The 12,966-nt window shown below is 41.6% G+C and overlaps 1 protein-coding gene across 1 annotated transcript in view; it reads right to left on the reverse strand.

Moving 5' to 3' along the window:
- ARID2 (AT-rich interaction domain 2) overlaps positions 1 to 7,030 on the reverse strand; it is a 93,140-nt gene extending 86,110 nt beyond the window's left edge. Inside the window, exons 1-3 of the mRNA XM_053942777.1 lie at positions 6,079 to 7,030; positions 5,825 to 5,918; positions 4,607 to 4,704 (exon numbers count right to left, since the gene is read on the reverse strand). Of these exons, the coding sequence (XP_053798752.1) occupies positions 4,607 to 4,704; positions 5,825 to 5,918; positions 6,079 to 6,170 (284 nt within the window). The 5' untranslated portion in view covers positions 6,171 to 7,030. The remainder of the gene's footprint in view (positions 1 to 4,606; positions 4,705 to 5,824; positions 5,919 to 6,078) is intronic.
- Between the last annotated feature and the right edge of the window lie 5,936 nt (positions 7,031 to 12,966).

Genomic DNA, 12,966 nt, shown 5'->3' on the forward strand with positions numbered 1-12,966 from the left:
CCCTCATAAAGTTAAGCAGACACTAAATATACCTAAAATGGCTAAACTTGTATTACTACATGCATATGTTAACACTGATGATATGCTTTTAGCACCTAAAACTGCTGTGACTCACCACATCTACTCTTTATATTTTGTTCTATTTTTGTTTATGGTCCTTCATCCAATTTTTCATTAAGATGACTATCCATATACATACATAATTTCTTAACAAGAGATTTTGAGATGCATTTGAATTTCAGAAAATATTTAAAATTTTACTATAGTTACAACTCTCTATTCATTTACTGGGGCCTTGAATCTGCAATCAGATCTGGCAAACAAGCCAATCCTGTACTTCTCCATACTCACTGAACTGGGTGCAGATGCTGTTGCAGTATCAGATCCTAATTTTAAACACTAAGCAAGAATAACAAAAAACCTTTCTTAAAGTAATTTTTGCTTAGAAAATTCTAGGCTTATTATTGTTTCCCTGATTTTTTGCCATTATATTACTAAGAACAGAATCCCTTTTATCTAGTTCTTAAGCTCATGCTTTTTTTTTTCTTTCCCCCTTTATTTTATTTTTTAAGAAATCAGCACTATTGTTTAATTTCTTAGAGGCATCTTGAAGATCAAATGACTTACATATATCTTCAGATCTTTCAAGAACCCCCTCTATTTGTCATCAATACCTGCTTCATATGGTTCTGATTTTTAACTGCTCACCGTTTTTCATCCTACTATATATGGAATTTCAGGAAATTCAGCATAATGGCTTGTCTTAATAACAACTTTATGCAACTTCTCATTTATGAACTGACCACTTTCTTCTCTATTTGACTTCCCCTTACTTCCTCAATATTTACAACAGCAAATTTTTATCCACCTTAAACTATTATTAGCTAATTACTACTGCCTTTGCCAAAAGTTTACAATAAGCATGTGCTGTCCACCTTTCAGGAATTCTCCACAGAACTAAGACAAACGTATTTTACCTTACAACTAGTCCTTTCATATAATTTATCTTAATGTAGATAAAATACTTTGAAAAGCAACTGATTTTCAGTTCAGTTAGGCATACTTCATTCATACAATTAAGCTTACAAGGTCTCTCACTCCCCCAAAATAGATGAAGTTCCACAACAGAAATAAATGTATCACTTGCACTCACACGAAAACCAACAGAACCTTATACCAACATCAGCCCAATTCTTTGTAGGACTGTAATGTAATCTACCAATAAGATAAAAACCAGATATAGATATAAGAGACATTCCATGTTAGCTTTCTTTTTACTGACTGGGTGTTTACCAACAAAATCATAAATGTATGTCCACATTACTGATGTTTACATGCACTACCCCATACAAAAATATTTTCATTAATATTATGAAATAATTTTTCGAGAAGCATTTACAAAATGCTTTACTAATTCACCTCAATTGAAATGAAACATCCAATTTGCACTACATCCAAGGGAATTACATTCTGTGTTGCTGTGAAGTCTTACAGAACTACATTAATAAGTCCAGTATATCAATGGTTATCGGCACTGTGGCTTTTGACTGCTCACTAAGAACTACAGTGCATAAATTACTTCACCTGTCAGACAGCTCAAAGTAACAGAGGTACTAAGTTTGTATGGTTTAGTCTTTCCCTATTATAAATTACTTTTTCCAGTGACAGAAAAGGGAGAGGGTAGTGCAAGGGAGAAGGGGTAGATAGGTTATCATGTATTCGACTATCATCTACCATAAAACCTATTGGAATTGTATCACAAGCTTAAACAATTCTTTAATGAAGCCTAACATAGATTCCCCAAGACACACAGCAAGATTCCAGGACAGTCAAGTGAAAAAGTTCTTTAACCAAAAATACAAACCTCAAGAACTGCCTCAAGAAATACCATAATCCAATGACTGTTTTGCAAAACATTCAGTTTGATGAAGCCAACAGGACTACTGACCTCACACAAATAAATAAATTTTTAAATTTGTTTACATAGTGACTTTAAGTAAAAATAGCAGCATTATTAGTGGCAACACAGCAAAATGAGCAAGTGGTCTATGCAGCTTGAGATCTTATCTCTGATAAACACACTATGCCAGATGTTCCATAGAAAGAAGCAACTTTCATCACAAACCATCCCAAATCCAAATCTGCAAACATATTCATGTAGGTGCACACCACTAAATCCCTCTGAATTCAACAGGGTCTCCATCTGCCAAGCAGATCCCTCACTTTACAGTACAAATGACATACGATTGGATAGAAATGAAATAAAAGTTGATAGGCCTCAATTTGTCTGGCTTTGCTTGGAAAGTCATTACAGTAGTGAGGCCAAGATAATAGTCATACTTGAGGTCCACAAGACACACTTTTTGTTTTCCAAGGGTAATTGCTCAGCAGTTCATTCAAATCTAGCCTTGTAAGAAACCTCAGATTATGTTCTTCAACACAGACAAGCTAAACCCTTTTAACAAATTTATCATTTGAGTGTTTTTTCTTTCCCTAGAACTAAATAGTGACCCCCTTACACCTTCTAGGTTACAGCTAAACTCATGTTAACCTAGCAAAGAGACTCGTACATACAGTCTTATTACTGCACATGGAAGAAGGTGAACTCAGCTGGGAAACAGTTCACATCCAACTTCGACTACGTGAGAAGTAACAGTGAGTAAAGCAGCAATTCAGAAGAAACAAAACCAAACAAAAACTAAAATGATCACTAAAAATCAGTTCACCCCAAAACCAACAACCTTGATCATTTATTTCAGAATGGCTTAATCACAGAGTTTATGATAAAGGTATTTTTAAAGATCTTAACCATTTATCAACTTTTTTCCTAAATTCCAAATAAACAAAAACCATTTAAATTATTTGTACGTAATCAGTTATATATATATTCAACAACTGTATTTTAAATCATGTCAATACTAGTATGCCAATAATAAAAAAAACATTTTTGTATGTCTGATTCTAATTTATAAAATAATACCTCATTAAAAATTAATAGTCATTAGAAGGCTAAATTAACATTGTGTTAACTGTCACAGCATATAATGGCTCTCAAAATACACATGAAAACAAAAATGACATACAATCTTTTACTGCAAAAAGTTAGGCCATTCAAATACTTCAAAAATGTGGAAATAGAAATAAAAGGGTCAAAACAAAAAAACTATCATTTTGCTAGTTATATGTAAAATCTAGTCAACTAACAAATTACATGGTCCAACAGAAAAACTCAAGAAGCAAAAAAACGCTTTCTAGGATGTGACAAATCTTCAGCAACACTATTTCAGTACTATGTAGGAGAGGGAGGGGGGGAAGAGGGAAGGATATCCTAAAGCAAGCTTCCCACTTAATTTCTAGGCCTCACACCAATCATAAACGCTACCAGAGCTATTAACAATGGTAGTTTCTTTTCTTAACCTGAATCTTAAAGCAATCATATGCCACCACCAAAAAAAACCCCAAAATCTCAGTAACTACTAATATCTGGCTAAGGTTTTCCAGACATCACTGAAACTCAGAAACTGTTCCACTGTGCTATGAACTCTACAGCTTCAAGCTGGAAGTCAATCTAGGACAACCAATAGAAAGTGCACCTGTACAATTACTGCATTTCCTAATTCAGAAGGCCAAACTAGAAACAGATAAAGCTTGTGTGTACTCAGCTCACCAAAACAGAAACCCAAAAGCCCATACATGTTTTGTACATACTGCACATCTATATTACTATTAACTGCAATGAAAAAATATTGTATTTGTAATTCAGAAACAGAAAATTACACTCCTTAAACAACATACATTTAATTCTAAATATAAGTATCCATATATATACCATCTAAAACAACTATATACACAATCATTTAAAAATCTTTTCTACAAAAAAAATCATCACCCAAACTAAATAAAATTATTATTAAAGTAATCTAGTAAATTAATAGTACCATACATAGTAATTTAAAACATTCCATATGAGCTCCATGCAATAATGAAAAATAGCCTGTATTACAAAAAAATAATATGCATCATTTCCAAGGAATGCAACCTTATTTTTAAAACATGCAGAAATTTACTATTTTACAACTAATAGAAAGATTATTTAGCTCTTTGTACTCTAAAATAGAAGAGAATAATATATGCTGCTAGTAATTGAGAACAACATAATTTGTGCAACAGTCTACCTTCCTGCAGATGCATTTTTATTCAACATCTGACCCCACTAAGCAGTAAACAAATTTACATATATCAACACATTTCGGTGCTCCAAGTATTAACCTAAGTTTCCATAACTAAATAATGTGATCTCTTAGTAACAGTCCTTTAGTACCGTCATTCCAAAACAATCAAAAAAATGGCCTCTGACATATATTGTTTGTGTACTTGGTATCCCTTCAAAGTTTAAGGCTTGCAGATGTAAAATAAAAAAAAACCTACAAAACAGAATCACCTTTAACTGATCACTGCACCAGACGAGAAAAGAATTAAAAGGTTTTTTTCTGCTTTATTTTATAGCATTTTAAAAGAGTAGGCATATTTTTATTATTGCATACACTGAAAACTAAATATAACCCCGCACTCAAAAATACTACTGCAACAGCTTGATAGCACTCACCGCAAGTAATACTGTTTTAAAGCGAAGGCAGCATTAGAACAACTTCTGGGAAAGTTAAACTCTTCTACAATTTCTCCCCACTGATTCTTCTCTGATACCTGTCAAAAACAACACACAAGCCGAGATACACAACGTACACGTAAACATGTTGCTGACAGCGAACATCACAAAAAAAAAACAGGCTACTATGAAGCAAATAGATAAATATATAATAAGAAACAAACATGAATGCATATGGAATTTAGGACTATATATTTTACTGACAGTTGATAGTATTCCCCTTTCGGGAATAATCCCGTTCCTCAGGAATCTTTTACTACATTTATTTTTTAACATATACATTATTCTTTTCGGGGGGAACGGCCGGGAGTGGTGGTATTGTTTTGGGGTTTGTTTGTTTTTGTTTTTACTGCCTGGACAATAACCAATCGGGAGTCCCTCTGTCGCCCCCTTTTAAATCCTAACGCGGTCCGTTAAAAACCCAAAGAAGTTTAAAATAATGCAGGGAAGTGTTGGCGGGGGGCGCCCCCTGGGCTGCGGGGCGCGGGGGCGCCGGCCCGGGGGGTCCCCCCAGCACAGATCCACAGACACAGAGAGGCCTTTCTTTTGAGGCCTACATTTCTGTCCCCAGCCTTGAAGCCTAAAGATGGCTATTTGATTACACACCGTCTTGGGTGCCCCTTTTGTTATTTTTCCCAGGGAAGGGCTCGGAGGGCAGCGCCCGGCCCCCCCCCGGCTGCGAGGATCGTTCCCTAGCCCATGCTCCGTGCCGATTATCGATGTTAAACATGCCCGCTAATTTTGAGTTGCACTAAAACTGCACTCAGACTCTTTCCTCTGTCTCTCCCTCTGCAAGAGAGACGCACAGAGCTGCCACCACAGCCGAAAGAAGCCTGCTCTCGCCGCCCAGCAGCTCCCTGCTCCCCCCTCGCCTTCCCGCGAGAGGGGGGCATGGGCGAGGGGGTCCGGCAGAGGAGGAGGAGGCAGGAGTGGGGTGCGCGCCGTACCCCCGGGTCCCCCTCCATCGCTCCGCCGACAAGGCCGAGCCACCAACCTGCCTATCTGCTCGCTTCCTCCTTCCACCCCCCACCTTCTCTAACCGGCTTTAAATAGGACGGTTCCCGGCCACCTTGGCTCCCCCCGCCACCCCCGAGGGTCAGAGGAGACTTTTGGGAAGAGGTTAGTGGGAGGGAAACCCAAATTAAAACTTCCACTCACCTTCCCAAATCCGCCTAAAGTGGTGACTCTGGTATAGAGAGCGTGAAGATCCAGCTCCTTCCCACCCACCACGGGGATCTTCTTAAAAGGAGACCTGCCAAAGGAGATACACACAAAACACCACAACTTGTCAGCTCTGCCCCCTTTTCTCCCCTCGCTGGGGCTGCCGTGTCCTTCAGGGAAGGGGCTGGAAGTTGGATCTGGTCGATTTAAAAGCCTCCCCCCCTCCCGTTCCATCTCCCCATTTTCCTCACCCTCTGCTGTGGTGAAACTGCCGCAGCTCGTCCAGGAAAGCGAGTCCCTTTCTCCGCTGGTCTGCGTGGTTTTTACCCGTCGAATTTGCCATTTTTGTAATAAAAAAGGTTCTCGTAAAAAAAAATCCAATTAAAAAAAAAAAAAACGGCCGACAACAACAACAACAATCCCCGGCTCCTCCTTGTCTTTAAGAGACCCAGGTGCCCGTGCTCGGCCGGGGATCAGCCATGGAGAGGGGCTTGTTTAAAAAAAAGTTTAAAAGGAATAAGGGAGCCCCGAGAGTGTGGTAATTGCGAGTCCTGTCTCCACACAACACACGGGCGAAGAGGCAGGGAGGGAGAGGGGCACCTCTCAGTAATTCCTCCTCCCGCGGCTGCTGCCTCTCTCAGCACCACAAACCCAGCCGATCCAGCCTGCACATGAGACTCAACATGGTGCTGCTGGATCACACAATGAATTGGGTTACTGTTGTGGTGGGGCGGGGGGGGGAGCCGGAGTGAGGTATTGACAGTGTGTGTGTGTTACAGCCGCGGCTCCATGCGATCTCCCTCCCTCGCTCGCTCGCTCCCTCGCTCGCTCCCTTACACACACACACTGTACAGCTACGGCGGCGGCGGCGGTGGCGGCGGCAGCGGGATTCACTTCTCTTCTCGCTCAGACAAAAAGATCTGAGGCCGCCGTGCTTCTGCCTGGACGAGAGCGCGACACAGCGGGCCCCGGAGGCCGGTTCCGGTACTGCAGGAGGCAGCTCCAAAGGCAAAAGCCAGCACAGCCCCAGCAAGCAGTTCCTGGCGGGGAACAATAGGCTCCTCTCGCCGCTAAGGGCTCATCTGCAATGTGCCGCAAACTTCACACAAAGCCGGGCGGAAAGAGGCGAGGGAGAGGGAGAAGAGGGAGGAAAAAAACGGCTACTACCGGCTGTTCCGGGGCGCGGGGCCCGTGCGGGGCCCTCCCGTGCCAGGCTCGCGCCGACCGGCCTCTCTCCGCTGGCTGCCGGCGGGGGGGGATGGGGGGGGCGGGGGGGCGGGAAAGGTGGATTTGGAAAGCGGGGACGAATTTTTTAATTGGACTAAACCCAACGCCCTGAGTTCAAGGGGAGAGAAAACAACAACCGAAGGGGGCACTGGTGGGATGTGGACTTTCGGAAAACTTTCCCAGTCCCCCGGGCCGAGGTGTTTCCAAGGGCAGGAAGTCGCCCCGGATGGCACGGCGGGGGCGGCAGGGGGGCAGCAGGAACCCCTTATTTCGTGGCATGAGAGCTTCTAAACTCCCCAAAGGAGAATGCTGAGTGCTCCCCCGAGTAGGAGGTGTCCTGGAGAGGTTTGTCAGCAGAAGCCTAGGCTCAGGGTCACTCCATGAATATTTCTTATTCCTTCTTTCGAGATACTACAGCCTGTAATCTAAGTGCCTCAAGACTGCTATATACAATTTAAGCCGCTCATATCTTTCTGTACATTGACAAAAGGAACATGCAGCACAAAATTAATGGAGGAGGAAGGTCTTGGCCCTCACCCCGGATGGGCAGCAGCCCCCACTGCTACTGCAAGCCGCTACCCCTCTGCCTGTGGTGTGCGCAGTGTTTGTAAACACTCACCTCCTGACGTGTTTTCCACTTGGGAAACCAGAAGACCTGCACGCCGATCACGGTGGAGCTTGGTGCCACTTGGGGTAAACAGGAGCAAGAAAGGGCCCAGGGGGGGAAGTGTGCCTTCCATCAAACCTTTGCTCCTCAGGTAAAGCAAGAGATGCCCAGATGGGCATTTGTCCTTCCCTGGCATGCAAACAGCCACAGGTGAGTGCTTGCTCCAGTTTAAGAGACTCTGAAAGAATATTTGCCCCTCACAACCTGTACATTGAAATCCAAAGCTAGATCGGGCCTACAGGATTGGGGTTTTTTTAAAGAGAGCTCAAGAAAGTAAGGAGCTGTGTTTTAGAATCAATGGCACATGATGGCCTCCAGCAAGCACTTAAAGAAGGAAATCTGCAATTCCTTTCTACTCCATTTACTAACTTCAGAAAACAATTTTTTTTTCAAATAATATTTTTTCCTTTTGACTAGTGTGTTGTTTCAGCTGGAATATAGAGACAGATACAATAAAGCTTGGTAAGATTTGCCCTGGGTTCCTGATTTGGGGGGAAGGATGGAGAAATACCTGAGTTTCAGATTAATACTCTGTACTGAAAGTTGGTGGTGTGTGAATTTCAGAGTGAAATGCATAGTGTCTTATTCACTGTAGCATTAAGAGCCTTCCCCCCTCCCCCCTAAAATTAGACCTTCAGATCTTGGTCTGCAGCTCCTGTCTCTGACACTCTGAGCTTCTGCTATTTCAGCTACAGTATGCGTAAGACTGCCAAAGCCAGGATATTACAAATCAGAGAGGTTTAAAACAAGCGACTGGGGGGCTAAATCCCTCTTTTAGACACACAGTCAAACCTCCCTTCACGGGAGGGCGGTGGTTTTTAATCATGCCTTAAAAATTCCTTAAAAGCAGGGGGTCTCCCCTCCGCGAGGGGCGGTCGGCAGAGGTGAGTCACCGCTCGCCCGGGCGCTCTGTGAGGGGAGCGGGAGGCAGAGGGGAGGACAGACACGTTGCGTAGCAGGGCTAGGTGGGTTTCCATGCTAAGCACAGCAATTGCGCACGGTCCCTTACGTAACTGTCAGCCGGGGATTCCCTAGATGGGGTCACTTTATTCAACCATTACACAGACCCCGGCCGCCGCTCCGGCGCGCCTGGGCTGGCGCGGCCGCCGCGCCTGAGGCTGCGGCTGCTGCAAGGGAGCGCGGCGGCTCCTCACAAAATGGCGGCGCCCATGGAAGCGGCAGCCCCATTTTGTGCCCGGCAGAGCCTGTCAACAAACACCGACTTGGCCGAGGCTGAGGAACAGAAGGCGGCGGCTCGTTCGCGTTACGGAGCGCGGAGGGAGGAGAGCGGAGGATTTCACCGCCCTCCTGCCGCCGAGAGGAGACTGTCGAGCGCGCGCGTTGGGGGAGGGAGGAGAGGGAGGTGAAAGGGGACGCGAGCAGTGAGCGAGTCGGAGGCTGCGTTATCCCAGCGCGGAACTGCGGAACTGCCGGAGCTGCGGCGCGGGGGAGGGGAAGGCGAAGGCCAAGGCAGGCGGCCTTGGCGCTGCCCTCGCCGGGGCGTAGCTCCCGGAGACCCGGGGGTTGCAGGAGCGGCTGGCGACGCCGGGCCGGAGCCCGGGGCTGCCCGCACGGGGGGCGCTGCGTCCCGCTCCCGCGCTGCCTGGGTGGACGGGACCGTTCCTGTCGGATTCCGGCGAACCTGTAATGAATGACAGGACGATCGAGCTCCTTGTGTAGCTAACTAGGTCACTGTCAGCACTTAATTACTGTTTGTTTCATTTTAGTGCGTGCCTTATGAATAAACCGGCTATTAGGCTGATGCTTCAAGTAACATTATCCAGCACCAAGGTACAAAATGTCTGTATTGGACTCTGATCTTGCGATGCTAGCTTGGTAATAATTACTATTTTACATTAACGATGTCTTGGTTGTTATAGCTTGGTTATTCGGCTTAATGCTGAAACAGGTGGAGATCCCTTACGATAAGGTTGTGCAGCTGATTCTAGTATGACACCACCGAGTTCGTTTGTTTCATGTTTGTAAACGGGGCTCCTCGTTTTTAGAGGAAAAGAAGGGGCTTGTGCATGAAGACTTTTTTTTTCTATTTGTCTTAATATGCATGCTTTTTAATGGTATTAAATAAAGGAAATTACCTATTTTTGGTGTAAATTATAATTTTTAAATGTACCAAAATTACCTTGATATTAAGGAATTTTGAAATATCTTGTTGCATTCTAAAGAGTCAAAGATCAAAAGTAGGGAAAAGGAAAAAATCTTACTATTTAGGAAAAGTTCCTTTTATTGATCTCTGTATAGTATTTGTCAATGCAATTTGAGTTTATTTGCAAAATAAAACCGGTACTGTTTGTAAATGTTATTGTATACAGTGAATTTTAGTTTATAAATGTTACAGAATTCTTGCAGACAGGTTAGGTTCAGTACCTGAATCATCACTATTCAGTGCTGCTTGCATGGGTTTTTGGCCTCTCTGTTGGTTGGGGTTTTTTAAGTATAGCTCTGTTAAGTGAATGTTCTGTTCTAGCAGCCGTATCCTGTGTTGCAGTTTTTGGTTTGTTTTTCTTCTTTTTTTTCTTTTTAAATCTTTAATACTAAATTTTGGGCTTATTACCTATCTGCAGTATTGCTGCTTTAGAGAGAGCAGCCACAGTTGCTCTTGTCAGTGTGCCACTAACTCTGCATTTGCTTTCTTGTGGGTGAAATATTCTCACTCATTTCCATTTTTGCTTGTGCTGCTCTTGAATTGTGGCAACATTATGTTCTGGTGAGTGTAACTAGTATCACTAGCTATATGCTACTTGTATTAAACAGTAAACTGTAAATCCTTAGAAACTGAAGTTAATTTTGTTTGTGTGTATGTGCATGTGCTATATACATGGTTTTTGACAATGCAGCCTATTAGATGGACTAGAGAATCCAGTAAATCCCTCTTAAGACTAGTATGTAATAGAGGTGCAATATAAAAATAAGTACAAGAATTACAGGATAAACTTCTGGTAGAGGAGAGCATCAGAAAGGCAAAGTTGGCATATTTTAGTAACACGTAGTTCAACCATATTTAATAAAAATGTTAAAGTCTTGGAGTAACTGCATATGCTGAGCTAAAGATTTCACTGTTTGCTTAACATGCTGTGGCAAATGTATACTTCAACAAGGGGCTTTTATTCAGTAAGTCCTACCCCTTCTTACTGATTAATACTTCAGAATTCTTTATTACATTGTAGTGTGCTAGTTTCTTGTAAAGATTCTGCTACTTAGTATAGACCATAAGTGACTAGTCTTCAATGGCACACCATGAAATCAAAACTGAATGGTCTCATGCATGAAATTAAATGCTAAACAGCATAGCAAAGATGGGAAAGTGGAGGTCCAGCATTACAGGCTACTGCTACACACTTGTTCTCAATTTTCAGTACAGTTATTGGAACTTAACTACCTCAGGAGGGTTGCGTTAGATTATCTTAAAAAAAATTAAAAACACTTTTACATTGAAAAATGTAAAAGCTGTTTATTTAAATAATTTATTACTCTTACTCTCCTAAATCTTCCGACAGGATGTGCACCTTCCTCATTTCAACTTCATGGTATTACTACTCAGGAAATAAAACAGAGGGAGAATTTGGCACATAAACACTATTGAAAATAGCCAAGTAAATTGATTAAACACTTTAAAAAATGTTATCTGTAAGTACTGTAATTTTTCAATACTTGCCATTCTTCACAAAGGTCCACCTCTTGGAATTAGTGAATTTTATGGTAATCTAAACTCTTTAAGTTACAAGCACTTCAAAGTTGATGGTTTTTCAGTTGTGCAATGAAGTATGAAACACAAAGCAAGAAAACCCTAAATGCAACTGAAGGAGAAGTAAAAATAAATACGTAAATGCCTTCCCACTTGATTTCAAAACTGTTATACTTTTGAAATCCTAATTCTTTTGTGGGTCCTGACTTAGGTGTTCTGAACACTCTGGGTTGGCAATACTTCAGCAGTAAGTTTAGAAAGATTGTCAAATTCATATCATTTTCTTGCAGGCAAAAAAAAAATGCTGCTTTAGGTTATCATAACTGTAATGCAGATTAGGGCCTCAATGGCAAAAAACATTTTGGTGTTCTAGCAAGCATTGATCTGTAGCACGGAAGTCATGAATGTCCTGACAGCAAATGGGTGCAGTATTTGGTCTTCGTAAATTACCTTTACCTTTAATCTCACACGTTACTTTATGATGACCTCTGTGACAGTGTGATCTGGTGGATGGCACACTTCCCCCTGCCACTATAGCTGTACACTGTTCCCTGAAATAGCACTAGTGTGATTCATGTTTCTGGTTGAATGTGTGAAAGTTTGATTGAGATGCAAAACTGAGAGAGTTCTTCTGAATGTTAAAAAGGAACCATGTTCAGAAATATAGAAATGATCAGATTAAATTTGGCAAAGGATTTTGTAGATTAAGAATTATGATGTCTTACTTGGATGGGGAAGGTCCAATTAATTTAAAGCAAAACCAAACCTAATAACTTCATGATGTTTCTTGTAAGTAAAAGTGGTGAAATCCTACTAGTAGGAGAGTTCTCAGTATTGCAGATTTGCCAGCAATATTTCCTTGTCACATAGCATTGTCTCATCTTTATATTTTACCAGTTCAAATGACAGTACAGTAGCTAAAATTATGTTGAAATTTCTCTGAGTAAGCAGCAGTTGCCTTACCTAACTTTTATATGGGCATAAATGAAAAGGGAAGTAATTTGTGCAACTGTGAATGTGTGGACAGACAATACATGTGACAATTTATGCATGTCAATATAATATGTGCTAGAAGAACACTTTTGATAATTAATAAATAAACGAAATACTGGTCAAATAACATATAAACTAAGTAATCTATTAAAATTGCCCAAGCAAATCAAGAACTTAAAGCAGTGAAAACACATGAATACCCACAGATGTATTTTAAAAGGAAGAAATTTGTTGTTGCTGAATTGTGATTCTCAATGTCTCTGTTGGTGATATGCTTAATCTGGATTTGGCTTTACAGACTGCTGATAGATAGGTGCATTGCATATCTGTTTTGTTGCCCAGATAAAAGGAAATGTTTTTGTTTTCAGAGTAACTGGAAAACAAACCTCCTCAAACTGAGTGCATTGGTCAAATGCTGATGTGATAGCTAATTTGAAAATCACAATTAACACATAGGACTTAAATTTGTAACTACAGTTGTGTCTAATATAACTGAAAAAAAGCAAATGAGAAATAGTTTTTGAAGTTGTTTACTATAAAGAGTTATCA

Source organism: Vidua chalybeata, chromosome 5 (genome assembly GCF_026979565.1).
Source record: "Vidua chalybeata isolate OUT-0048 chromosome 5, bVidCha1 merged haplotype, whole genome shotgun sequence".
Classification (NCBI taxonomy): Eukaryota; Metazoa; Chordata; class Aves; order Passeriformes; family Viduidae; genus Vidua; species Vidua chalybeata.